Source organism: Rhinoderma darwinii, chromosome 4, assembly GCF_050947455.1.
Source record: "Rhinoderma darwinii isolate aRhiDar2 chromosome 4, aRhiDar2.hap1, whole genome shotgun sequence".
Lineage (NCBI taxonomy): Eukaryota > Metazoa > Chordata > Amphibia > Anura > Rhinodermatidae > Rhinoderma > Rhinoderma darwinii.
In genome coordinates, this window is record NC_134690.1 from 339,743,610 (window position 1) to 339,770,210 (window position 26,601).

A 26,601-nucleotide genomic window follows, 5' to 3' on the forward strand; every position below is an offset into this window, starting at 1 on the left:
TCATTTTTATTTAGCAGCGCAGACGCCGGAAGTCAGAGGTTTGTCATGCAGAAGTTCAGGGGACTTTCGGTCCCCCGTTCTCCCTATCGCTGCCAGCGATCACTCATGTATCCCCTATCCTGTGGAGATCCTGTGGAGAGGGGATACATGTATTTTGTAGGACGCACTGTAGGTCACATTTTTTTGGGAGGGGGGACGCTGTATGGTGTTCCCTACAGGGGGGGGAACGCTGTATGGCGTTCCCTACAGGGGGGGGTGGCTGTATGTCGTTCCCTACAGGGGAGGCTGTATGGCGTTCCCTACAGGGGGGGCTGTATGGCGTTCCCTACAGGGGGGGCTGTATGGCGTTCTCTACAGGGGGGGCTGTATGGCGTTCTCTGCAGGGGGGCTGTATGGCGTTATCTACAGGGGGGCTGTATGGCGTTATCTACAGGGGGCTGTATGGCGTTCTCTACAGGGGGATGTATGGCGCTATCTACAGAGGGGGGGCTGTATGGCGTTATCTACAGGGGGGGGGCTGTAAAAAAGGCACTATCTACAAGGGGGGGGGGGTTGTGTGACACCCAGGGGAGGGGGGGCCCCAGTCAAAAGTTTGCTATGGGGCCCAGTCTTTCCTAGTTACGCCCCTGGACATACCCTACTATAATAATTTTTAATTAAGTGTATCAGTTTATCCTATATGTATCTTATCTGAGAATAATATATAATATAATATAATATAATACCTGTTGTATTCCTTAATTAAAGCAGAGACTTTTGCAGAATATACACTCAAATCCTTTGAAAATTGGCAAAGTTCATTCAACTGTGTTTTTAAATCATCTGTGACATGTTCAGCTTCAGTGAGTGCGCTCAAAGCTTCCTGCAAATAAATATACCAAATTAGAACAGGAAAAAATAACATTTCTTGGCTTGGCTGAATTCACTACAAAACTATCTTTAGATTTTCAAGCATAATTCCATTTTTGGAGTTTGGTTCTTGCTTGTATGCTCGCAGTAGATAGCAGCTGACTGAAGACTAATATTCACTGTAGCGTAAATATGACAAATTAAAAATGTATTTAAAGGAGATTAACCCCTTCCCACTGTGGCCACTTTTGACCTTCCTGACAGCGCCTCATTTTTCAAATCTAACATGTTTCACTTCATGTGGTAATAACTTCGGAATGCTTTTACCTATCCAAGCGATTCTGAGACTGTTTTCTCGTGACACATTGGACTTTATGTTACTGCCAAAATTTTCTCGATACATTCAGTATTTAATTGTGAAAAACACCAAAATTTAGCGAAAAATTGAAAAAATTTGCAATTTTCTAAATTTAAATCTATCTGCTTGTAAGGCTGGGTTCACACGAGCATGTTACGTCCGTAAAGGACGGAACATATTTCGGCCGCAAGTCCCGGACCGAACACACTGCAGAGAGCCGGGCTCCTAGCATCATAGTTATGTACGATGCTAGGAGTCCCTGCCTCGCTGAAGGACAACTGTCCCGTAATGTAATCATCTTTTCAGTACGGGACAGTAGTTCCACGGAGAGGCAAGGACTCCTAGCATAATACATAACTATGATGCTAGGAGCCCGGCTCCCTGCAGTGTGTTCGGTCCGGGACTTGCGGCCGAAATACATTCCGTCCTTTACGGACGTAACATGCTCGCGTGAACCCAGCCTAAGACAGGCAGTTAAACCACGAAAAATTGTTGCTAATTAACATCCCCCCATATGTCTACTTTAGATTGGCATTGTTTTTTGAACATCCTTTTATTTTTCTACGACGTTACAAGGCTTAGAACTTTAGCAGCAATTTCTCACATTTTCAAGAAAATTTCAAAAGGCTATATTTTCAGGGACCAGTTCAGTTGTGAAGTGGCTTTGAGGCCTTTATATATTAGAAACCCCTAATAAGTCACCCCATTTTAAAATCTGCACCCCTCAAAGTATTCAAAACAGAATTTAGAAAGTTTCTTAACCCTTTAGGCGTTTCACAAGAATTAAAGCAATGTTGAGGTGAAATTTACAAATTGAATTTTTTTTTGCAGAAATTCATTTTTAATCAATTTTTTTTATAACACGGAACATTTTACAAGAGAAACGCAAATCAATATTTATTGGCCAGATTTTGCAGTTTTAGGAAATATCCCACATGTGGCCCTAGTGTGCTAATTCACTGAAACACAGACCTCCAAAGCAAAGGAGAACCTAGAGTATTTTGGGGCTTTCTTTTTCATCGAATATATTTTAGGCACCATTTCAGGTTTGAAGAGGTCTTGTGATGCCAAAACAGTGGAAATCCCCCAAAAATGACCACATTTGGGAAACTACACCCCTCAAGGAATTTATCTAGGGGTATAGTGAGCATTTTGACCCCACAGGTTTTTTGCAGAAATTATTGGAATTAGGCCGTGAAAATTAATATCTAATTTTTTTCAAAGAAAATGTAGGTTTAGGTAATTTTTTTTCATTTCCACAAGGATTAAAGGAGAAAACGTAAAATAACATTTGTAAAGCAACTTCACAGGACAGGGTTTAGAAGGGAAAGAGCGCCATTTGCCTTTTGGATCTCAAATTTAGCAGGAATGGTTTGCGGAGGACATGTTGTATTTGCAAAGCCCCTGAGGGGACAAAACAATGTAAACCCCAAACAAGTGACCCCATTTTGGAAACTACACCCCTTTAGAAAATTATCTAGGGCTATAGTGAGCATTTTGACTGTACACGTGTTTTGCAGAAATTATTGGAATTAGGCCGTGAAAATGAAAATCTAAATTTTTTCCAAAGAAAATGTAGGTTTGGCTAATTTTTTTTCATTTCCATAAAAGCGAAAGGAGAAAACGCACCACAACCTTTGTAAAGCAATTTCTCCTGAGTAAAACAATACCCCATATGTGGTCGTAAACTACTGTTTGGACACACGGTAGGGCTCAGAAGGGAAGGAGCACCATTTGGATTTTGGAATGGTTTCGGGGCGCCATGTCGCATTTGCTGAGCCCCTGTAGTACTAGTTTAGTGGCAACACCCAAAACGTGACTCCATTTGGGAAACTACACCCCTTGAGGAATCATCTAGGGGTATAGTGAGAATTTTGATCCCAAAGGTTTTTTTCTGAATGAATTAGAATTAAGCAGTGAAAATTCAAAATATAATTTTTTTCAAATAAGATGTCGTTTTAGATCAACATTTTTCATTTTCACAAGGATTAAAAAAGAAAAAGCACCCCAACATTTGTAAAGCAATTTCTCCCGAATATGTTAATACCTCATATGTGGTTATAAACTGCTATTTACATATATAGGAGGGTTCAGAAGAAAAGGGGTGTTATTTGACTTTTGGAGCGTAGATTTTGCTGGAATGGTTTGCGGACACCCTGATGCATTCGCAAAACACCTGAAACTACACCCTAAAGCCATTTATCAAGGGGTGCAGAAGAACTTAGACCCCACAGGTGTTTTTCAGAAATGAATATGCAGTGGACAATGCAAAGTGAAAATTGCAATTTTTCCACCGATCTGCCTATTCACCGAACAATATGTTGTGCCCAACTTGTGCCACTGGAGAATCTTACCCCATAAATTGTTAAGCGGGTTCTCCTGGGTATGGTAATGCCTTACTTGTGGACGTAAACTGCTGTTTGGGCACACTGTAGGGCTAAGAAGGGAAGGAGCGCCATATGGAGCATGGATTTTGCTTGGAAATAGTTCTGTTTGGAGTTTTACTGGTTTTTCAGTTTATAATGTGGGGGCATATGTAAGCTGTGCGGAGTACATCAGGGCATAATAAGAGGGTATAATAATGGGGTAAATAATACAATTATCCATAGATATGTGTTACGCTGTGAAGCGATCCGTTATAAAGAGGCCGGTGTCGCACTGATAAACAGTTTACTTTCTTATCCCCCTTTTGTAATACTCTGCACCTTTTGAGGAGTTTTTCCCCTTTGTAGTTTGGGAAATTTTGCTGGGAAAGTTTTGCGCTTGTATAATACGGGCACCCTCGCTTCCAGCAGATGTGCTATGTCCCGTGCCTTCCTAGTTCCTAAATACCAGGGCCCTGAAACTGAAGGAATGTTCCCCTCCGGCCTGCACATCGGGATGTTTTTTCATCACCGCGTTACTAGTGGCATAACTTTTTTATTTTTTGGTTGATGAAGATGTGTGCAGGCTCGTTTTTTGCGTTACAAGCTGTAGGTTTTATTGGTATCATTTTGGGATACATACAGGTTTTTGATCACTTTTTATTTCATTTTTTGGAATAGGAAATTACCAAAAACAAGCAATTCTGAAATAGTTTTTTATTGTTGTTTTTTTTGGCATTCACCGTGTGCCATAAATTACATGTTAATTCTGCGGGTCGATACGATTACGGCGATAGCAAATTTATATACTTTTTTCATGTATTGCAGCTTTTGCACAATAAAATCACTTTTTTTTAAAAATCATTTGTTTTCTGTCGCCATATTCTAAGACCCATAACTTTTTATTTTTGTGTGGACAAAGCTGTGTCAGGGATTATTTTTTTGCAGGACGGGTTGTTGTTTTTATTGGTACTATTTTAGAGTAAATGTGACTTTTTGTTCACTTTTTATAGCATTTTTTGGGAGGAGATACGACCTAAAAACAAAGATTCTAGTGTTGTTTTTCCATTTTATTTTTTTACGGCTTTCACCGTGCAGGATAAATAACATAATAGTTTTATAGTTTGGGTCGTTACGGACGCAGTGTTACCAATTATGTATATTTTTTTAATTTTTTCCTATAATAAAAGACTTATTATGGGAAAAAAGGTAGTTTGGCTTTTTTTTTTAACTTGAAACTTGTGTGTTTTTATTTTTTTCGACATTTTTATTAACTTTTTTTACTTGTCCCACTAGGGGACGGCCTGATGTCCCGATCGCTACTCTAATACACTGCACTACATACACAGTGTATTAGAGCTGTCAGTTATTCACTGACAGCAAGCCTATGAGGACACGCTGGAGGTAGGTCGTCATCGGCTTCCGTACAAGGCAGACACGTGGGCAATTATTTCGCCTCCTTGCCATTTGGGTTAAAACCCCTCAGATGCTGAACTCTCTATTGAGCCCAGCATCTAAGGGGTTAATCGGCCGGATCGGATGGTGCGGGCTCGGCTCTTGAGCCCGGACCATCACCGCGATGTAATGGTACTGCGGTTTGCATAAACAGCTTCCCGACAGCGCCGTATATATACAGCGGATGTCAGGGAGGAGTTAAAGATATGTTTACTTGTAGCGTAGATGCTACAAATTTTTCAATTGGATTTGCAGGCAGAAAATCTGCAGTATATTACAATAGCAGCAAAGTGGATGAGATTTAACAAAAAATTTAACGGAAAATTTGCGTGTAGAAATTGGACTGTGGTGAAGATTTTTTTGAATCCACAACATGTCAATTCAAATGGATTTAAAAAAATACCATACTCACCTCTTTTGGCGCTCACATAGCAATATGCCCCTGCTCCCTTTGGTTGGTCCCCGTTAAGCCGACTTTCTGGGATGATATCTCGTCCCATGAGGCGCTGCAGCCTTGTCATCACAGGAGGCTGGCTCAACAGAGACCAGCCGGGGGAGTGACGCATTTTTGCCATGTGTTGCAGATTTTCACTTTCCCATTGAATTCAATAGTGAAATTTGCAACAGATGCGAAGCATAAATTGGCATCCACTATACTTCTACTGTAATACGTTGAGAATAGAGCCTTGTGCACAAAGCCTGTAATGTGGCACACTGAGATCCTATGGTTCTGCACTACTGAGACATATACACTGTGCTGCCATTAGGTGCCCACATATGGTAACATATGAAGGAAGTATTCTCGCATTGAATATCTTTATAATATGGCATCCGATGGAACGTGACACTTTTCTTTGTCTCTCGGATTCCACACAATGTGGACCCATAGGCTTTTTTGGATGCCGTATTACGACTCCATACAACTAGGTACTGGTACTAATCTGTAGAACAACCATGTACATGAAGCCTTACCAGGAGTACTCTAAATAATAATAATACACTTGCGCAAAAATTTTAATAACTTTGTATATGTATTACTTTACTTATTTTACCCTGGTTGAGTAACTTACAACCTTTCGAGGGGTCTGGTGTTGCCTAAATCAGGAGCATGACAACCAAGAGAAATGCAGAGAATGGTGTCAAGTGCTTTGATACCTGGTACAAGTGAGCACTTATTTGTAACGAGGACAGGAAGACCATCACACTAGTCCATGCAGACCACTCATTTGCCATGTCCCTAAAGAGAACTCCACATTAGAGAGATCACATTTTTCTATCATTGCATATTCTCTCACACATCAAGAACAAATTATCAGAGACAGATTAAGAATATTATAAAAACAGAAAAAGGTATCGCATCATGAGAGTAAATAGCAACATATAGCAATAGACTTTCATAAACGCTATAAAACCCAATGTGGATAAACATAGACATACAAAATCAATACTCAAATTTATCTGAAGAAACTTTCTTTATATTCACTTTCTCTGGATTATAAGTGTCTACTGAGATACTGTAGATGTGAGTGTGCTGTAGTTCAAGTATGAAGTAATAGTCTCACCTTCTGCCTGTGCCAAGATTCGACCATTTCTTTGTCTGTATTTTTGCCTTCCACTTGCATGAGCTTCTGAGCCCACTTCCCCAGAAATACACTGAAGTCCTGCACTGCATCTTCCAGTTTGGAGACCCCAGACGTGAATTCTTGTTCGGAGATAGCCATTTGACTTAAAAGTGCTTGTAAAGTGTTCTGACTTTGACAGACACTCTCCTCCCACTGCTTCCAGTCTGCTTGCAGGCCTTGAATCTCTACCTCCATCTGTTCACATCCGCTAGCCGTGGTGTTCTTCTTCACTGCGGGAGCCAGAGCTTCAACCCTGCTCAGGCGTTCAGCTCCAGTCTGTCTGGAATCCATCAACTCCTGTAATGGAAAATATCATCACTATAGCGACCAAAGTTGTTTTCGGTCTGTGTACCAGAGGGAATGCCGACATAGTTTACAACATTGAGCTAAAGTTCTCAAAATCAAAACTTTCAGCATTTTTCACAGTCAAACCAGGTGGTTACACGGTAAACAGACAGATAAGTAAAGTACAGCATATAAACCAGACCTATGTCTTGCTGAAGCTGAACTATAACATAATATGGGAGCATTTCCATGCAGTTAAATAGTAGGTTTGTGGTTCTTTCTAATTGCTCATGAATATAGTGCCTATAAAAAAAACAAAAAAACAATTGGGTCACTTAACCCCTTATGACCAGGCCTGAATAGGCCTTATTGTCCAGCTACATTTTTTAGTTTTTGCCTGTCTGCCTTTCAGCAGTCATAACTTTTTTTTTTATTTTTTGATTCATGTGGCTGTATGAGGCTTTTATGTGGAGGAAATAGTATTTTTTTTCCTGCGCAGTTTGGGGGGCAACAAATGAATTACTGTGTAATTTATGTAAATTATTTTTGCAGCGTGAATATACAATAAAGAGATTTTTGGCCATTTTTATTTTTTATGGTCTTCACGTTTCACACTAAATAACCAGTTAAATTAAAATTTCGAATAATTTTACCAAAACATAAACCAACACCCTGACTCCAGGGGCATGTCTTACTGTTCACTGCAAACACTCTGGTTGCATTGTGTCATCGGTGGTACAGCGAACAAGATGTGGTCCATCGCTGCCAACAATCAGCTAATAACAATACTCGTCTTCCACAGTCCACAGTGCATGTTTGCGAGCCCACTGGAGACGGTACTACTTCATTGCCTTTGTTGGAAATGGCATGTTCTCCGGTTTTCATGCATTCAATCTCATGTAACACACTCTGCGCCGCACAGTACTCGCGGTTGCAGCAACAGCAGTTGACGCTTCCCATTCTTGTGCCAATTCTCTGGAGCTGCTGAGACGGTTCTTTTAGCAGATCCTGCGCAAAATATTTTTTTCCTGAGGTGACGCAGTCTTGGTCTTCTCTTTTTAGCTTTCTGTCAGGGTTTACCTCTTTCTTCGGGTGTTTTACCAGACACAACAGAACAAGAACACTTCAACTCCTGGGCAATATCTGTGTAACTTTTATTTAGGCTTTTCAAGGTTCTAGAGATTTTAGAGGTCAATTTGGGCAGATATTCATAAGTAATTCACACCGTGCATAGTGGCAGCAAAGCTACTGGAGTTGCATATTTCAAGCAACCAGGGTGTATAAATCAGAGAAAGAGGCATTTCTCGAAGAGTTAGGTTGAGTCCAAAAAAGAGAATAGGGCCTGGTTTGCTGGAGGAGGGGGAGTGATGGGTGGGCTCACGCTCTATCCAGATAGTCCATGCATTGGGCTTTCTGATAAATCTAAGTTTTCATCTGGGAGAGCCCAATAAATGAGCTATGATCTCTTCCCACAGTGCTCCCAGCCTGGAGAAGACACGCATTGCAAGGCCTGTGGAAGTCACAACCAGGTTGGTATGTACTGTTTGTTTTGACGTTCCTCGGTAAGGGACCCGGGTTCTCATAGTGAGGGCTACCGTCTGTGTTTCGTTAGAGCCTGCATGGCCTATTTTGCACTGTGTGTAAAACTGCTTGCCACGTTTAACGATAATAAAGCTGGTTAAAGCAGTTTTAAAACTCATCCACTGTGTTGGAGTGAGAATTTTTTTTTAGTGTGCCAACCATTTAACCCCAGGGGAGGTGATGAAGTGAGATATTGCCACTAAGTTGTCACAATATACTGTATTTTATATACAAGAAAGTTTTATATTTGCAATATATTTAATTTTTATTTCATGACTAAGATTTATCTACAAAACAATGTATAGAACCTTTTTGAAATCATGAAAAACAAACTATAATATGTATAGTCCATCTGACCTGCCACAAATTCTATTATTGTTGTATTTGCCCATACTATATCATAGTAATATAATTCTTAAAACAAAATAGCATGGTGCTTCAATGTGTATGCATTAATGATCAATATTAGGAGGTAGACTCAAAAACAGTACACACCAATAATATGATGACTACAGTAACTAACCTTAATCTTTGCAATTTTCTTTTGGATGGCTGCAATATCTCCCGAGGCATCAGACCATCGGTGAAGTTCCTCTTTGGCTGAATGGAGCCAATCCGAGAACTCATGAACAGCATCCAGGTACAGCAAGTGATCTTTCACAATGTCTTCGATGTTCCTCATCTTCTCCTATACACAAACATTAATTTTAAGATTTTGTTCATTTTAAATTCTTCCTATCATAATATATTCCTTGTAATATAGCAACATGACACATTATCATTAACAAGCGGCAATAAGATACTTCCAAAGTAGTCTAGTAACAAAAGTCTTATTTTTCAGTAGATATTTACTCTAGAGTCAAAGTATATCACCAGGGTTAAACTATTGTTCTGCATGGGATGACTATAATATAGTTTAAGCCCTTAAAGACCACCCTTTTTTGGGGCTTTTAGGACCAAGCAATTTTTCTCATATTTTCGTCTACGCATTCCAAGAGCTATAACTTTTTTTATCGACATTTTGCTGCATGAGGGCTTGTTTTTTGCAGGACAAGTTGTAGTTTGTATTGGTATATTTTAAGGTACATATAATTTATTGATTAACATTTATTAAACTTTTTTTAGGGGGGGGTGGAAAATATTTCTATGAAATACCTGCGTTTTTTTTCCACCATGGACCATGCAGTATAAATAACATGTTAACTTTATTCTATGAATTGGTACAATTACAATGATAACAAATTTCTATAGTTTTTTTTTGTCTTACTACTGTTGCTGAAAAAAATATTTTTTTTGGGGTGCTACTTTCTTAGAACCATAATTTTTCAATTTTTCCATCGATGCAGCCGTATGGGGGCTTGTCCTCTGTAAGACAAGTTTTTTTTGTACCATTTTTGTGTGCATATAATTTTTTATATGATTTTTATTAAAAAAACATTTATGGGAGGAAAAGGGGATAAACCGTAATGCCATAGTATTTAGCATTTTTTCTTTTTAAACCATGCACAATGTGGTTTAAATAATAAGTAACATTTTTTTCAATGGATAGTTACAATTGTGGCGATACCATATATCGATGATTTAAATTTTTGTTAAAGTTAAATATTATTTTAATTTAATAATGTTTTTGTTTTTTTTGGGGGTGACGTATATATTTTATTAAGCCTTATTAAAATGTAACTATTTTTTATTTGCTCCATTAGGGGATTGATCGCTTACATAATGCACTGGAATACTTAGTATTCCAAAGCATTATTGCCTGTCAGCGTAAAATTGAAAGGCAAAATATTATGACTCTGGCAGACCTGGCCCTCTTAGGCCCCAGGCTGCCATTGAAAGTCATTGGCGACACACAATCACATTGCGGGGTGCCGGTAGACTGAAAGAGGGAGTCCCCTGCCTCTGTCAAAGTCCTTAGATGCCCCAGCAATTATTGAATGTGGGGTTAATCGAGCCAATCGATTAGGCCCACCCCACTCCGATCTCGCTGTGTCCATACTTGCTGTGAAGAGTGAGCGGGTCGAGAGAGAGAGAGAGAGACCCAGAACCCCTTCCAGTGGGGGCAGCAGCCAATGCCCATTTATGTCCTAATGGAAAGTGGCACATTCCATTATGACGTAAATAAGCAGCATTGTGACGGGAAGCGGTTAAACTACAACTACTATAAGTGTTATAAAAAAACACAAAGCTCCTGTTGCTTTTAATATTTCTTTCAGCTTCCATTTCACAACATCACATTCAAATGTACTGAATCAGGAAGTTGTAATTTATTACATTTAGATATCAAGCATGTGTTGTATCAAATCCATCAGTTGAGCCAAATTTGTCTATTATGAAGAACTGGCAGGGCCATCATAGTATTCTCCTCATTAACAAATGTTATGCTAGGATAGATCAGGACTGCACATGCATGTAGTGTGAGCTTTATTAAGGAAAGGATCATTTTGCACAAACATTTTAGTCAGAAGCCATCTTAGGCGGGTCAGGGTATGTTCACATGGCCTATTTTCAAAAGTAATTCGCGCATATTACGCTTCGAATTACGCCTGAAAAAACGCCCCGAATACGCCTACAAACATCTGCCCATTGCTTTGAATGGGAATTGCGATGTTCTGTTCCCACGAGCCTTTATTTTACGCGTCACTGTCAAAATACGGCGCATAAAATGACGGGGACGTGTTTGGTGGCGTTTTTCATTGACTCCATTGAAAAAGAGCTCCAAAATTCGCCTGAAAACTCCGTATTTTCAGACGTTTCTGGTCACTGCGTGTGAACATACCCTAATGGTGCTAGTGGACAAAACATTTCAGACAACAGAATCTGCCATGTACCCTTGTGCAGGAATCATTACCTAGTTATAGCCTTAAAGTGAATGTCCACCCGTAAACAATCTTGTTTTCTAATCGAAATAATGACAAATATTTGTGCAGATTAATTACTTAATATTTCTTCATAGCATTTGGCGCTTAATTTTTCTGATACTGAGCTCCAACCTCTGTGGCTACATGACTGCCAGAGGTCAACACTTGGGGGAGCTAACCGCATACTGTTTGCACATTGAACTCACTAATAAAACAGTATGCAGTAATTTCCTAAACTCCCTCTAACTCCCTCTAACTCCCTCTAGTGGGGGCTGTAGGTATTCAGAATTTTATCATTTAAATCTATGCCTAGGCAGAAGATTTAGAGCCCCGTATCAGACAAAGATAGCTTCAACCCCTATGAAAATATATTAATAAATTAACAGCACAGAATTTTTGAACTAAAAATGACATGCTGTTAAAAGTGGATAATACCAGAATACCCTTAATTTCAAATAAACATGCTACTTACAGTATACAAAAATCTCAGCACTATACAAATTCATTTATGAGCACAATTTCAGATCAAATTGAGAAAAAGAGATTATTATGAGATGGGTACTATATAATGAGATTAAACCATTACATTGCATGAAAATACATGATCAAAACGCTGAGGTATTATAAAAATAAAAGTAAACTTACTTTAGCAACAGTCATGATGTCATTGAAGTGGGTTTTGAGCTCATTCTGAGCTATATCTGAGAAGGTTGTGTCCTCAGTCTTCTGGTGTAATTCTTTTGTCTTTTCAATGAGATGGTGAAGAGTTGTGGAATGATCTTCTATGTCTGACAAGATTGCTTGAATGTGATCTAGCAGAGCAAATTTTTCTTTTAGACCATTCGGATGCTGGACGGGTTGCTCCAGCTTGTGATCCACAGACTCCAGCCACTGTTCCATTTGGCTTTTCCTCTCTGTGTATTCATTCCACTGACCAATCACAGCCTCTAAACCACTATAATAACACAATTAAGGTAAGTTCCATTTTGTGTATACAATTTTTAATATCTTAATTTCATAATCAATGGCTCAGTATGAGAAAACAAAAGATTACAGAAAGACCAGAAGTAAACCACATCAACAACTACAAAAATAATAAAAGCAAACACGACTTTATTAACACTGGTATTAGTTTCCGTTCCATCAGGTTTTCGTTGCCTTTTGATGTGCAGACTAGAACAGTGTGCAGCGCTCTTCGGCCTGGTAAAACAATGGATCCAGTTTAAGTCAATAGAATCTGCAAGCATCCATTGCAAAACAAAACCAAAAGGATCCATCATGGATCCTGTACAAATGGAACCCATGATATTGGTGTAAAGAGAGAGTGTTTTCTGTTTGCAGGTACAAAAAAATATCTGAGCTGTACTTTATATCACATAAAAGTAACCCCAACAAAAGTGCCCCTAGAATTTTTTTTATGTTACTCCTGTTTATCAGGGAATTTACTATAAATCCCTCCCTTTTTACAATTCTTTATTAATAAACAATTCCGCCCCCAAACCCCCCCCCCCAAAAAACAAAAAACAAAAACAAAACAAAGGTAGGTCAGTGCAATCTGGCGAGCAGGCCGGTATCAAGTTAACTGGACTCTACAACAGTCTGAATGAAGGGATTAAAAGAATTGCCATATGGTAACGATCCATGATGTATAGTATCAATCACTATTTTCAAATTAAAAAAAGGAAAGACCACAAGAACACATGAGATGAGGGAGGTAACACAAACTAGTAAACAGGTGGGGGGGAGAGTGCCTTAGATAAGAGCAGCCTTTCATTATGTAGTATCCTGGAAACTGATCCAGTGGTACCACGTTTTGTGGTATTTGTCATGTGAATAATAAATGGCCGCAGTGAGGTCTTCAATCTGCATCACCTCATGAATCCTAAAGAACTACTGTCCAATGGTTGACACTGTCATCTGATCCAACAGAGCAGGGGAACATTAATTAAATGTCGAATCACTGACTCCATGCAGATATAGGTATGTCAAAGAGATGGAGTAGGAACAGGGCAGGTCAGAAAGGTATTAAATAATCTGTAAATTTGGAGGTAATATGCAAACATTCAAAATGCAGACAACATAAGATGTGGCGTAGCGTGCCCCCCATCAGACCCACATCTCTAGCAGAGAGGGGAAACCAGGACCAGGGGTAGTAGTGCATTGTGCTTGGATGGGATTGTTAGTGAGTTGCCCTAAGGGCTGGGCCAAGATCCAGGGCAAAGTCGGTAGTGGTGTTGTTGAGAAGTCCCGCTCTACCTGCACCCATTTTTTGAGGCGACCTCCATTCAACGATAAGCAGGTGATTGGCACTATGAGAGTAGGACAAAAGGTCTGGTAAACAAATACCTCTTCTCGACTTGGGATGAGTCAAAAAGGATCTTGCAATGCTGGCCGGTATGCCTGCCCATATGAATTTGGTAAGCAATGAAAATTGTAAAAAAAAACAAAAGCGTGGTAGATGGATTGGTAACACCTGAAGTTAATACAGGATGCGAGGGAGAATATTCATTTAGAAGATAGAGCACTGACAAAACTAAGCATAAGTATCCTTCCTCTAGGTGGGGAGTAATAGATAGAGTATAAATGAGACTCATCCCCACTAATGCTCAAATATTTAATGGAATCTCTCGACCACCTAAGAAGCAAAGGAGCCACTGACACCTTCCACCAATGAGGCAGGAAAGGAGACATTAAGCTCTTCTGACTTTTGAGACTTAATCTTAAAGTTCAAAAGTTATGAGTAACTGCGTGGCTCCACCAGCAAATTATGAGTAGAAATTTTGGGGGACGAGAGTAAAGAGAGAAGATCATCCACGCACACCACTATGTTACAGATTACGCCCAAAATGTATACCTGAGATATCTGGGTTATTGCAGTGGTAGAGAAGGGGTTTTAGGGAGATAAATATTAAGGGGGGCAGAGGGCAATCCTGCTGGGTACCATTGGTGAGAGGGAGGGATGATGTAATGTGGCCATTAACTTTAACCGAAGTGAAAGGTGAGGAGTATAAGCTAATGATCCATGCTTGCATGTTTGGACAAAGACCTATAACAGTCAGTGCCTCGTGCAATCCCCAATCCACCCGATCAAACGCCTTCTCGGCATCCGTGGATAGTATGTACGTAGGGAAGGCATTTGATACTGCATGATGAAAGAGGTTGATGTCTCCAGTGATGTTATCCCGGGCCTCCCAGGTGGGCATAAAGGTCTTTGTGGATAACCTGAGATAAATGTTCAGATAATCTAGTTGCTAGTATCTTTAAGAAAAGCTTGAGATCTACATTAAGTAGTGGTATTGGTCAAAAATTCTGGCAAAGAATAACTATTACAGCTCATTTCGTGTGTATGAAAAATGTGAAAAGTATCTTCATTCATTATCAATGCTTAGAGTTTAAAGGAACGCTTAGGCCAAAATTAAAACATTGTCATGCCTAATGAGGGGCCTGAGGAGGCGGAGCATGACACATGCATTCTCTTTTGAGTATTCATTAAATCCATGGGTATCATCATCTCAGGCTCTGCACTAAACATAACATAGTTTATACGTTTTGCCCAGAATGTTTGAGAACAGAAGGGTAAAAACAATATATCTTTTTTTAATACTCTTTTGTTGCTGTCCTCTTTAATATTCTATGCAAAATAATGGAGTGCAAATTTTTGGAAGCAAGCACTTGTGTGCAAAAAAGAAGAATGACATCCTAATTTTGGGTGGGTTTTTTAATAGAACTAGTTCAAAATAAACCTTTAATATAGCTTACCTGAGACACCTTGCCGCTGTACTATTTACAGTACCCCAGACATCCTTCAAAGTTTGCAATTGCATCTGGATTACCATTTGTCCATCCATGTTGCTGCTCTTAATAGCCTGTTCACCTTTACCAATTGCCAAGTTCAGTTTGACCTCCCCTTCCCCTTTTACTAGGAGCATTTCCTAAAAAAATTTATATATTTTAAAATTGTGTTGTAAGAAATTTATTGAAGAAATGAACATTTCTGCCATTATATAATCTGAATATCCACATAAATCTTCACCTGTACTTGTTGTAGACGATTTTCAAGTGTACTCTTACTGCCCACTGTACTGTCTGTAGTAGACAACTTGTCCTGCATATCTTTCAACCACGACCAGGTAATCTGTAAAGCTTCTTCAAAAATCTGATGTTCTTGTAGAGCCACCTGGCAAATACGGAGTTTCTCTTTTACAACTTTTACAAGGTTCTGGTAATTTGTATTCAGCTGAGATGACAGGCGAACCTCCTGCCCATCCCCACGTCCATCTTCATGTAGTACTTGAGCTCGCTGACAAAGTTTCTCAAAAGAGTCCCTAAAACACAAAGCCATTCTAATAAGTGAATGATGTGCCTACTTTACAGCAAGATCTCTGACAAAGAGACTTTGCAATAATTACTAACAAACATAAACCTTATTTACATGTTTCCGTGTGATTTGACAGTATACAGATTCTATATTTACTCACCGTGCAGCCAGTAACTCCTCCAGGAACATCTCCACTTTATGCATCTCGCTTTTCTTTTCAGGGATATGTTGTTTGCTCTCCCCAAGAGTTTCTGTCCTTATCCGCTCATCAAACTCGTGGATCCACATATTTAATTTTTTGTGTTGGTCCTCAAAACTGAAAGTATCATATTATATATACATTGTTAAACTGGGATCGTGTAGTTTCCTTCACTTTATTGCACTGTTGTTGTAAAAACAAGTTGATCACTGATCTACTACAAATCTCACATGTTTATTAAGTGTATCCAAATGGTCAAAACATTCACAAACCACAAATAATAGATCATTTCACATCAACCAAGCGCAAAATATGCATGTAAACAAATGAAATGTCGCTTGGCTTTAAACATGGACAAATAAAACCACAGATTTTTTTTACTTGACCTTGCTGGAGTGATGCAACCTTTTTTCTCGTATATATAGGGAGAAGCATATACAGTATTAACCCCTTAGCAACATCTACTGCAGATGTGCACTGTCACTAATGGGTGCCGACTACTTTATATAGATGACACCTGCTTGCAATGGTCGAAATCTGGGATAACTCCAATTCCGGATATTTAAACCCTCACCTGCCGCGGTCAATAGCGTCCCCGACATCTGAACAAGGGAGGGGCCTCCCTTTGTCCCCCCATTGGCCCCTTCCTCACAACAAAATCGTGGGATGTCCATCAGTTGCCATTGCAGCTGAAGTAATAGTGAAGGCAGCTTTGCCTTCTCTGTTCTACTATTAAAGGGGTTGTCCAGGAAAAAAAAATTCTAACAAATGTCCCCCAGCCTTGGTTTGCCTTCTCTAATACCCCCTATTAAACTTCTAACCAGTTTCTGTTTGATCTCCATCGTCACTGCTGCTCTTTCTGTTTGTTTACATCCCTTGCTGTCTGTTTACACCCCCTGCTGTCTGTTTCCTTTCTTGTAACCCACCATACCCATGATCCCCTGCTGCATTTGAGGAGACAGTTGCATCCCCCCTTCCTCCAAAGCATCTCAGCTATTTGCATACTGCCACTCCCCTCTATGTTCACAAGATCATTCCCTGCTCTAATTCCAGGCAGCTCCCTCCCTGCACACTGTCTTACACAGTAATAATCATCATTATCCTTTGAGTGAAGGCAGGGACTTCTCCTGGAGCGGAATCCCCGGCCACATCGTCGGCTGCTGTGGCCGGGGATTCCGCTTTAGGAACAGTCCCTGACATCACTGTTCACATATGGACAGTGAAGTCAGGGACTTCTCCTGGAGAGGAATCTCCGTCCGCAGTGTCCGGGGATTCAGTTTCAGGAGTAGGGGACCGCTCCAGGAAAAGTCATGGACTTCTCCTGGAGCATAATCCCCGGCCATAGCTTCGGCAACGGATTAGGAATTCCGCTCCTCCTCCTCCTTCTCACATGCACTTCAGTGCGGGAGCTCCAAGAGTGAAGAAGGAAGAGGAGGAGGTGTGGACGACGAGACAGAAGGAGGAGTGTACTATGATTGATGACGCTCCGTGTCTTTGCTCAGCCAGCACTTCCTGCTGTGTAAAGACACGGCGCGTGATCAACTACATCTACAGGCGGCGGGACCAGAGGAGGCGGAGCTCTGAAGAGCTCATGAAACATCCACCCGTCACACTGCCTGTAAATGTAGTTGATGACGCGCCGTGCCTTTCTCAGCCGGAAGTGCTGGGTGAGCAAAGACACGGTACCTCACAGGAAATAAAAATTTACCCTGGGTGAGGTCATGTGACGGCAGATCGGAACACGGTACGCTGGCACAGGAAGCAGACACTATATTAGAAATGTTATTAAATATGACTAATTAAGTTAAAATTGAAATAAAATGTATTCCCGGACAACCCCTTTAAGCCAGAGGTAAAGCACAGAAATAAACGAAACTTAATAAACCCAAAAACACAAGGGCGAAATTGCAGGTTTTTTTATTCAACCCCACAAAATAGTTTTTAAAAGATTCTTATACCTTATATGGTACATTAAATGGTACCATTAAAAAATACAACTCATCTGCACCACTACTCAACTGCAAATAAAAAAAATCCCTTATACAGTTGTATCGATGGAAAAATAAAAACGTTTGGGCTCTTGGAATGCAGGAAGGAAAAAACAAAAATTGTCTGCGTCCTTAAAGACGATGTACACCTTTGGAAGATACTTTTAAATTGACTTTGATTAAACTTTTTTTTACTTTTTAAGATAAAGAAGCTAAGTATCTTGTATACAGAAGCAGTATCTTTCTGTCAAAGTCACAGCTGCCAGGTCAGCTGAGCTTATGGCTCGGCTGAAAGCTAGTCCTACGTGTCTCTGACACACAGGATCCAGGAAATAATGATTACATCTAAGTTCGTAACTTAGATGTGGTCCTTATTAGCTGGATCCTGTGTCAAAGACACACAGAACCAGCTTTCATATGAGACGTCAGTTCAGCTGACTTGACTAAATCGGCTTTGACAGAACAATACAGCTTCTTTGTATACAAGATACATAGAAGCTGTATCGTAAAAAGAATTTTTAAAAAAAATAAAAGTCACTTTAAAAGTTGTTTTAAATCACTTGAAACATTGATTTACTAAAAAAAAAAAAAAAATTGGTTCACTGGTGTACACAGCCTTTAAGACAGGGGTCTCAAACACGTGGCCCGCAGGCCGCATGCAACCCCTGAGGCTGTCATCTGCGGCCCTTGGGGCACTGAAGGGGCACTGAAGCTCCTTCAGGAGAGGAGAGAGCGGGCCGAAGGAGGAGCGTGCCGGTGCACCTTCATGACGTCATGAAGGAGCGCAGTCCCTTTCCGGCGCTGCTGGATCGTTGGGGGTAGGTGAGCAATGGCCACACAGCCCCCTGTGAAACCCCCCTGAAGATAGCTCTCCACGCAACCTACCCAGTTGACAGCACTACACCCCCCTCCCTGTCGATAGCTCCATTGGGGGTCCCTCTAGGAGTGGGATTCCCAGCCAGAGTGTTGCCGACGCTCTGTCTGGGGATTCCTCTGCCGGAAGAGCCCCAGAAGTCACTGTCAAGGCGGGTTACCGTCATTGTGTTTTTCTCCTAGCCTGATGAAGAGACCGGTCCGGTCTTGAAATGCGTAGCATTAATTTTTATGTATTTTATTCTACAAAAAACGCAATAATAAATGGATAAGAGATCCTCTTTGTAGCAGTCCAGGAATTTATTGAAATCCACATCAGTAGCTCTGTACCGAAGGATCCTGTCGGACCCATCTTTTTGCATTGGGGAGGAACAGCGCCACTCAGTGCGATTCCCTCTTTTCTATCAAATACCTACAATTTGTGCCAATGGAACCCTATGGGTCACCGGAAGAATCCCAGGCTGCAGACCCACCTGACTCTACCACTAACAAGGACGTTGTAATCCCAGGACAACGTTACCAGATGAGCACCGTTCTTTATTTGACGTTTCACTTCAATCACCTTGGAATGATGCACCATGTGTGCCGTGTATTTTTTTATTTTTTCTATAACTGTCCATATATGCACAATGACTTCAGGGGCTCCTCCAGCAGAAGAATCCCCGGCTCAAGCGTAGACAACGCTATGGCCAGGGAATCCAGTCCAGGAGGATCCCCTGACATCACTGTCCATATATGGAAAGTGACTTCAGGGGCTCCTCCAGCAGAGGAATCCCCAGCCAGAGCGCTTCGGCCGGAGAATACCGTCCAGGAGGATCCCCTCACGTCATGGTCCATATATGGACAGTGACATTAGGGGCTTCTCCAGCAAAGGGATCCCAGCGAGAGTGCTCTGGCCGGGGAATATGGTCCAAGAGAATCCCCTGACGTCACTGTACAGATATATATATATATAAAGTGACTTCAGTGGCTCCTCGAGCAGAGGAATCCATGGCCAAGGGTGCACAAATGGGGCTATCTATAGGGTGTGTGTGGCACTATCTATAGGGTGTGTGTGTGTGTGTGTGTGTGACACTATCTATAGGTGGTGTGTGGGGGCATATCTATAGGGGTGTGTGTGTGTGGCACTAAATATAGGGTGTGTGTGTGGGATTATCTACAGCGGGTATTGTGGCATTATCTACAGAAGGCACTGTGGCATTATCTACAGGGGGCACTGTGGCATTATCTAGGGGTGTGTGACACTATCTACAGAGGGCACTGTGACACTATCTACAGAGGGCACTGTGGCATTATCTACAGAGGGCGCTGTGGCATTATCTACAGAGGGCACTCTGGCATTATCTACAGAGGGCACTGTGGTATTATCTACATAGGGCACTATGGCACCATCTACAGAGCGTTCTATGGCTTTATCTACAGAGGGCACTGTGGCATTATCTACAGTGGGCACTGTGGCATTATCTAAAGAGGGCAATGTAGCATTATCTACAGAGGGCACTGTGGCACCATCTACAGAGGGCACTGTGGCATTATCTACAGAGGGAACTGAGGCATTATCTACCGAGGGCACTCTGGCACCCTCTACAGAGGGCACTGTGGCACCATCTACAGAGGGCACTGTGGCATTATCTAAGGGGGGTGTGGCACTATCTACTGACAGCCCTGTGGTATTATCTACGGGGGGTGTGGCACTATCTATAGAGGGCACTGTGGCATTATCTACAGAGGGCACTGTGGCATTATCTACAGAGGGCACTGTGGCATTATCTACAGAGGGCACTGCGGCATTATCTACAGAGGGCATTGTGGCATTATCTACAGAGGGCACTGGGGCACCTAAAAAGGGGCTGCCCAATCTTGACATTCTTGTGTCTGCGAAACGCTGCCAACTAAGCAGCCAGACTGCATTTAGCATTCCACTTAAACTGGAAAACTGGATTGTTAAAATAAGCACGTGGAGTAAACTCGCAATTTACGATAAGTTTAAACCTAGCGGTATTATTATGGTAATGTAGTATTATAGTAATTATAGTATTATTATAGTAATGTTGTATTGTTATAGTAGTTAAAATAACTAATTGATTACAACAGTAATTTTATATTATATCAAATTTGAAAGTAATGCGGCCCGTCAACTACAATTTTTTTTACCCGGCCAAGTCTGTGATCCCTGCTGTAAGGGGTTTAAACAGCAATGTCCAAATTAATGAGGCTTCAAGAGCAATACACATAACAATGTAAATATTTTTCTCCCCAAATGGAGCTTGTTAACAGTAGAACATGAGAACACGGATAGAATGAATCATAGCCATGAAAGGAAATATATTAAAACCTATACTTTGCGAATGATTTTATAGTTTTCTCTTGTTTTTTTTTAAGAGAAACAGTTGGAAGGGAAAATGATCGCCGATACTGTTAATCAGGGCCGACCTTAGGATAGATGGCGCCCCATGCAAAATTATCTTTCGGCGCCCAACCCCATCATAAAAAACTGCCCTATAAAAAGTATAATGCCCCCCACAGTATAATGCCCTATATAGTGCCCCCACACAGTATAATGCCCCTTTAGTGCCCCACACACAGTATAATTCCCCTTTAGTGCCCCCCATACTGTATAATAATAATATTTAATAATATAATATATTACAACCCCTTCAAGGAACCAGTATTTTGTCCTCTAATTGTGCCCACACAGTGTTATGCCCCCTAAGTGCCACACAGAGTATATTGTCCCCTGTAGCGCCCCTACACAGTATAATGTCCGCTTAGTAGCCTCCACACAGTATAATGCCCCCGTTCCCTGGCTGGCACACACAGCCCCCCCTTGTAGGTAGTGCCCCCTGTAGATTGTCCCATACAGCCTCCCTGTAGACAAAACCATAATCCCCCACCTCCCCCTTGTAGACAGTGCCATACAGCCTCGCACCTCCCCCTTGTAGACGTCAAACAGCCCCCTATCTCCCCCTTGTTGACCGTGCCCCCCACCATCCCCTTGTAGACAGTGTCATTCAGCCCCCACCTTACCTTGTACAGTGTCATACAGCCCTTCAACACCCCCTTGTACACTTCCATACAGCCCCCCACCTCCCCCTTGCAGACAGTGCCCCCAAACAAAAAAAATTGCACTCACCTAGGCCCCGTTCCCACAACGAATGTAGCTGCTCCACAACACCAACGACGGGATCCTTGTCATCACGCCAGCCTGAGCTGACCATCAGCCCGCCACTCTCACTAAAATTACCATCAGCCCACCACTCACAGATGCCCCCTGTAGATAGTGCCACACAGCCCCATTGTAGATAGTGCCACACAGCCCAATGTAGGTACTGCCACACTGCCCCCTTGTAGGTAGTGCCACACAGCCCCCCTGTAGGTAGTGCCACACAGCCCCTTTGTAGGTAGTGCCACACAGCCCCTTTGTAGGTAGTGCCACATAAATGGACAGTGACATCAGGGGCAACTCCTGGAGCAGAATCCCCATCCACAGTGTTGCTGACACTGTGACCGGGGATTCCACTCCAAGAGAATCCCCTGATGTCTCTGTCCATTTATGGACAGAGACATCAAGCGCTCCAGTCACAGGGGGATTCCACTCCTTCAAGGAGCTACAGTGGCGCTATGTACAGTGTGCACTATGTGCACTTCGTGCTGTGAGGAGGAGGAGAGAAAGCACGGCTGTGGTTCAGAGGAGTGTCGCGGCACCCCTGGAGCGTTCTCACTGCACCTTAGGTTGGGAACCACTGGCCTAGTAGATACCTCCCTTCTCTGCTATAGTGTTCAATAGCATCTGCTTCCTAAGGACGAGAATACTATTGAATGTGGCGTTGCTACCTCTGTAGAAGCCACAGTGGTTGCTAGCCGCACCGCCGGCCATGGAGGGGGCCTGTCCTGGTGGCAGCATGCCCGGTGTCGCCGCGAGCAGCCGCTATGGCTGCTACAGCAGAAGCGATGCCACTGATAGAAGAAGCACCCGGCCGGAAAGGCGGCTGCTGAGTCACTTCTGAAACATAAGCAGGGGAAGGGAGGCAGCACAGCCCCCCCTTCCACCTGCTGGAGTGATGTGCCCTGTGCAATGGCACAGGTCGCACACCTCTAAGGCCAGCCCTGCTGTTAATAAGACCCATAACAGAATGATAGAGTGGGGAGACATTGGAAAGAGGAGGCCTTGGTGCTGTGTATACCAGATTTTTTACTAGTGAAGGGAGTTGTTTGTATTAGACAGCCCCAAATTAGCCTGGCAGTACCCTGGAATAAAGGTGATTGGGGGATGTACTGCCTCTCTAATCAGGTAATATTGCCAGCAAAACCACTTTGTTAGCCCTTTGATAGAAAGAGAAGCATTGCAGGGCACTCACTGAAATCAATGGGTTACAACCTACCTCAATATTTACCACAAATGGACCAGTGATGGACCATTCATATTATTCCACTCCAGTTGTGTTTTCTATTTTTTTCCCTGAATTCTCAAGAGTCTCTGATCAATGATGCTAAATGTTTGCACCTGTAAATTTGGATCTTTGATACACCCACATCTTAACTAGAACTGTTCCACTAATTTCCACAGAGCATAGGCAAGTACAAATGGATACCATAACACATTATACAAGTTCTCACCTCCCAAGCTCAGAGATACAGTCTTCTAGAGACTGCCTGTCCTTAAGACATTGTTTCTTAAAGCTCTGAAATTCTTTCTCTGCTTTTGATATCCTCTCCTGCATACTAAGCACAACTGTTTTTGGCAAACAAAAATAAAGCTTCTCTCCTTCTTCAGTAGCAGCATCTAACTTGTGCTGGCCTTCACTGATAGATTCCAGTATTTCCTGTGTTAAATGAATGGGACATGTTATTTTATGACATATACATCAAAAAGATTGGTATTTTTTTTTATTAACATTTTTAGTTTTACCTGCAATTGCTGTATTTTTCCCTCTAATGTTTTGCTATCACCTGACCAATCTGATGAGCCTTTAACTCCTCTTTTCATGTCAACAAACCACTCATCAAATTCAGCTATAGTGTCTGCAGTAGAAACAATTTACACATTATTAAAAAAACATATACAAAATGTAACATAATTTTATTGTAATGATGCATTAAAATGAGTTTTTAAATAAAACATTGTTATCCTTTAGTTGTGACCTCGGAAGGGAACACACCCTCAGTTGCGATTATGGCCTGATGATATTGCACAAGTCAACAACTAAGACACAGGAAGAACATTTGATTTGTTCATAATACATTTAAGCAAATAACGTAATCTCTATGGGCTGATTGACTGGATCAATTCTGATTTCATAGCCACCTACACAGGCAGATAATGTGCCTTCCCCTAACACCTTTTGCACACGACCAAGTTTGGGCAGTGAAAAACGGTCCGTGTCGGCCTCTTTCCGACCGCGGTACAGGTGAACGGGACTCCTGGCATCATAGACATTTTATGATGCTAGGAGTCCCTGCCTTCCCGCGGAACTGCTGTTCCGTACTGAATAAAATTATACAGTACGAAACAGCAGTTCCGCGGGATTACAGTGCAATTTGAATTTTTCCAGAGCATTTTAAGAAATAAAAGCTGAGCTATGACTGGTTGATATGGGTCAAATCCAGTTTTTCTGCAATAATTTGATAAATGAGGCTCATTAACTCAAAAATGTAAGCTTCTGGTGCACTGGTATTGTTACCGCCTTCCATGTCTATTATCCTGACAGGAACAAATTGAGAGACAAAACAGAAATAGTAATAGAAAAAGATCCTCACAGCAATGACCTTAAAGAGGATCTGTCACCACATTATAAGTGCCCTATCTCTTACATAAGGAGATGGGCGATATAATGTAGGGGACAGTAATGCTTTTTATTTTTTTTAAAACGATCTATTTTTACCACTTTATTAGCAATTTTAGATTTATGCTAATGAGTTGCTTAATGCCCAAGTGGGCGTATTTTTACTTTAGACCAAGTGGGCGTTGTACAGGGGAGTGTATGACGCTGACCAATCAGCGTCATGCACTCCTCTCCATTCATTTACTCAGCGCATAGGGATCCTGCTAGATCCTTATGTGCTGTCTTATACTAACACATTAACAATACTGAAGTGTTTAGACAGTGAATAGACATTCCACAGGATGTCTATTCACAACCTCTGCACTTCGTTACTCTGGCTGTGGTAGTTACAGCAGACGAAGCGTGATCTCGCTGTAAATGACAGGTTACAACGAGATCACGCTTCCTCTGCTGTAACTACCATAGAAACAGTAACGAAGTGCAGAGATTGTGAATAGACATTCCGTGGAATGTCTATTCACTGTCTAAACACTTCAGTATTGTTAATGTGTTAGCTGATTGGTCAGCGTCATACACTCCTCTGTAGAACGCCCACTTGGTCTAAAGTAAAAACACCCCCACTTGGGTTTTAAGCAACTCATTAGCATAAATCTAATAAAGTGGTGAAAATATTTTTTTTAAATAAAAAGCACTGCTGTCACCTACATTATAGCGCCGATCTCCTTATGTAGGAGATAGGGCACCTATAATGTGGTGACAGAGCCTCTTTAAAGGGGTTGCCTCGTTAAGACAACCCCTCCTCTTATGTCCTATGTTTATGGACCAGACCAGACACCTGTAAGCTGCCTTTAGAGAAGGAGTCTCATGAGAGCAATCACAGAGGTCCTGTTTAGCAGGAGCAAATGTACAACTACTGCTTAGCCCTAATGCACACAACCATGTGTCCGGCCGAGTCCGTGGAAAGATAGGACAAGTTCTATCTTTCCAAGGATCGGAGAGTCTGGTCCGTTTTCACGGAACCGATTCACCCACTTAAAGTGAATGGGTCCGTGAATACTATCGGGTGCCACCTGGATGCTGTAAAAACGGCCCGAATGGCACACGGCCGTGTGCTAGAGGGCTAGTCCACCTATGTACCTGCAGCAACACAGGACCTAAAAAGACTACTGCTTGCATTCTTGGTAAAAACAATAGGAGAAGTAATAACAATCACCAAAAAATAAAAGTAATGAAATGACATAGATTATTATAAAACAATTTACGTGGACTAACCACTATTTCACATATCTTTACAAATAGGTACATAGTATTTACCAGTAAATTGTTTTTCCAACTTCTCCTGAAGAGCAGCTTGTGTCTTAAAGCAGAGCTGATTTGTGGCTTCATGCTTTTTTATTAGAGCGGTCAAAGTTGATCCAATGACCTCAAGCTCCGCAGACCTAAATTGTCGGCAGAGTGTGTTAAGGTTCTCTTGTGTGGTATCAATACTGGATTGTTGGGTTTGGAGTTCTATCTGCATTTCCTGCATTGAAATACATTAAAAAGTTTTTCATTACAATATATTCACTTCTAGAGTGCTCTTTTTTGATTTACCATTTTTGTGTTTTTGCAGAACTTTTTTGCCCAACAATATTAGAGAAGCTTAGGGAAAATATTAGGATATTTCTTAGATAGCCATTCCTTAATATAATGTTTTTTGCATCTTTATCTGCGGGAAGGTTCAACTAAAACAGCAGAGCAGCCTAAGTATTTCAAATTGTCTGGTTTCCATGACTAAACATTAAAGGGGAATTCCCAAAATCATAAATTATCATCTATACACAAGATAGGGGATCATTTTATGATCGCTGGGGGCCTCACAGCTGGGATCCCCACCAATTGTAAGAACATCAGTACCCGAACACTCAGATCCTCCTTACTGCACTCCCTGCAGTGAATGAAGGAAACAGTCGAGCACTGTATTCGGCTGTTTCCGTCATTCCCATAAACTTTAAATGGAGCGGCAACGCGCATGCTTGACCACCGCTCCAATCAATGTCCGCCTTACTTTGGTCTAGTAGTGAGGA

The 26,601-nt window shown here is 41.5% G+C and overlaps 1 protein-coding gene across 8 annotated transcripts in view; it reads right to left on the bottom strand.

The window, feature by feature from the left end:
* SYNE1 (spectrin repeat containing nuclear envelope protein 1) overlaps positions 1 to 26,601 on the bottom strand; it is a 498,487-nt gene that overhangs the window by 226,766 nt on the left and 245,120 nt on the right. For all 8 annotated transcript variants that reach the window (XM_075862881.1, XM_075862877.1, XM_075862879.1 and 5 more), the window contains 10 exons: positions 25,850 to 26,057; positions 23,662 to 23,774; positions 23,370 to 23,575; positions 15,853 to 16,008; positions 15,408 to 15,699; positions 15,134 to 15,306; positions 12,020 to 12,329; positions 9,037 to 9,201; positions 6,588 to 6,944; positions 726 to 862 (listed from right to left, as the gene is read on the bottom strand). In XM_075862881.1, the coding sequence (XP_075718996.1) occupies positions 726 to 862; positions 6,588 to 6,944; positions 9,037 to 9,201; positions 12,020 to 12,329; positions 15,134 to 15,306; positions 15,408 to 15,699; positions 15,853 to 16,008; positions 23,370 to 23,575; positions 23,662 to 23,774; positions 25,850 to 26,057 (2,117 nt within the window). The remainder of the gene's footprint in view (positions 1 to 725; positions 863 to 6,587; positions 6,945 to 9,036; positions 9,202 to 12,019; positions 12,330 to 15,133; positions 15,307 to 15,407; positions 15,700 to 15,852; positions 16,009 to 23,369; positions 23,576 to 23,661; positions 23,775 to 25,849; positions 26,058 to 26,601) is intronic.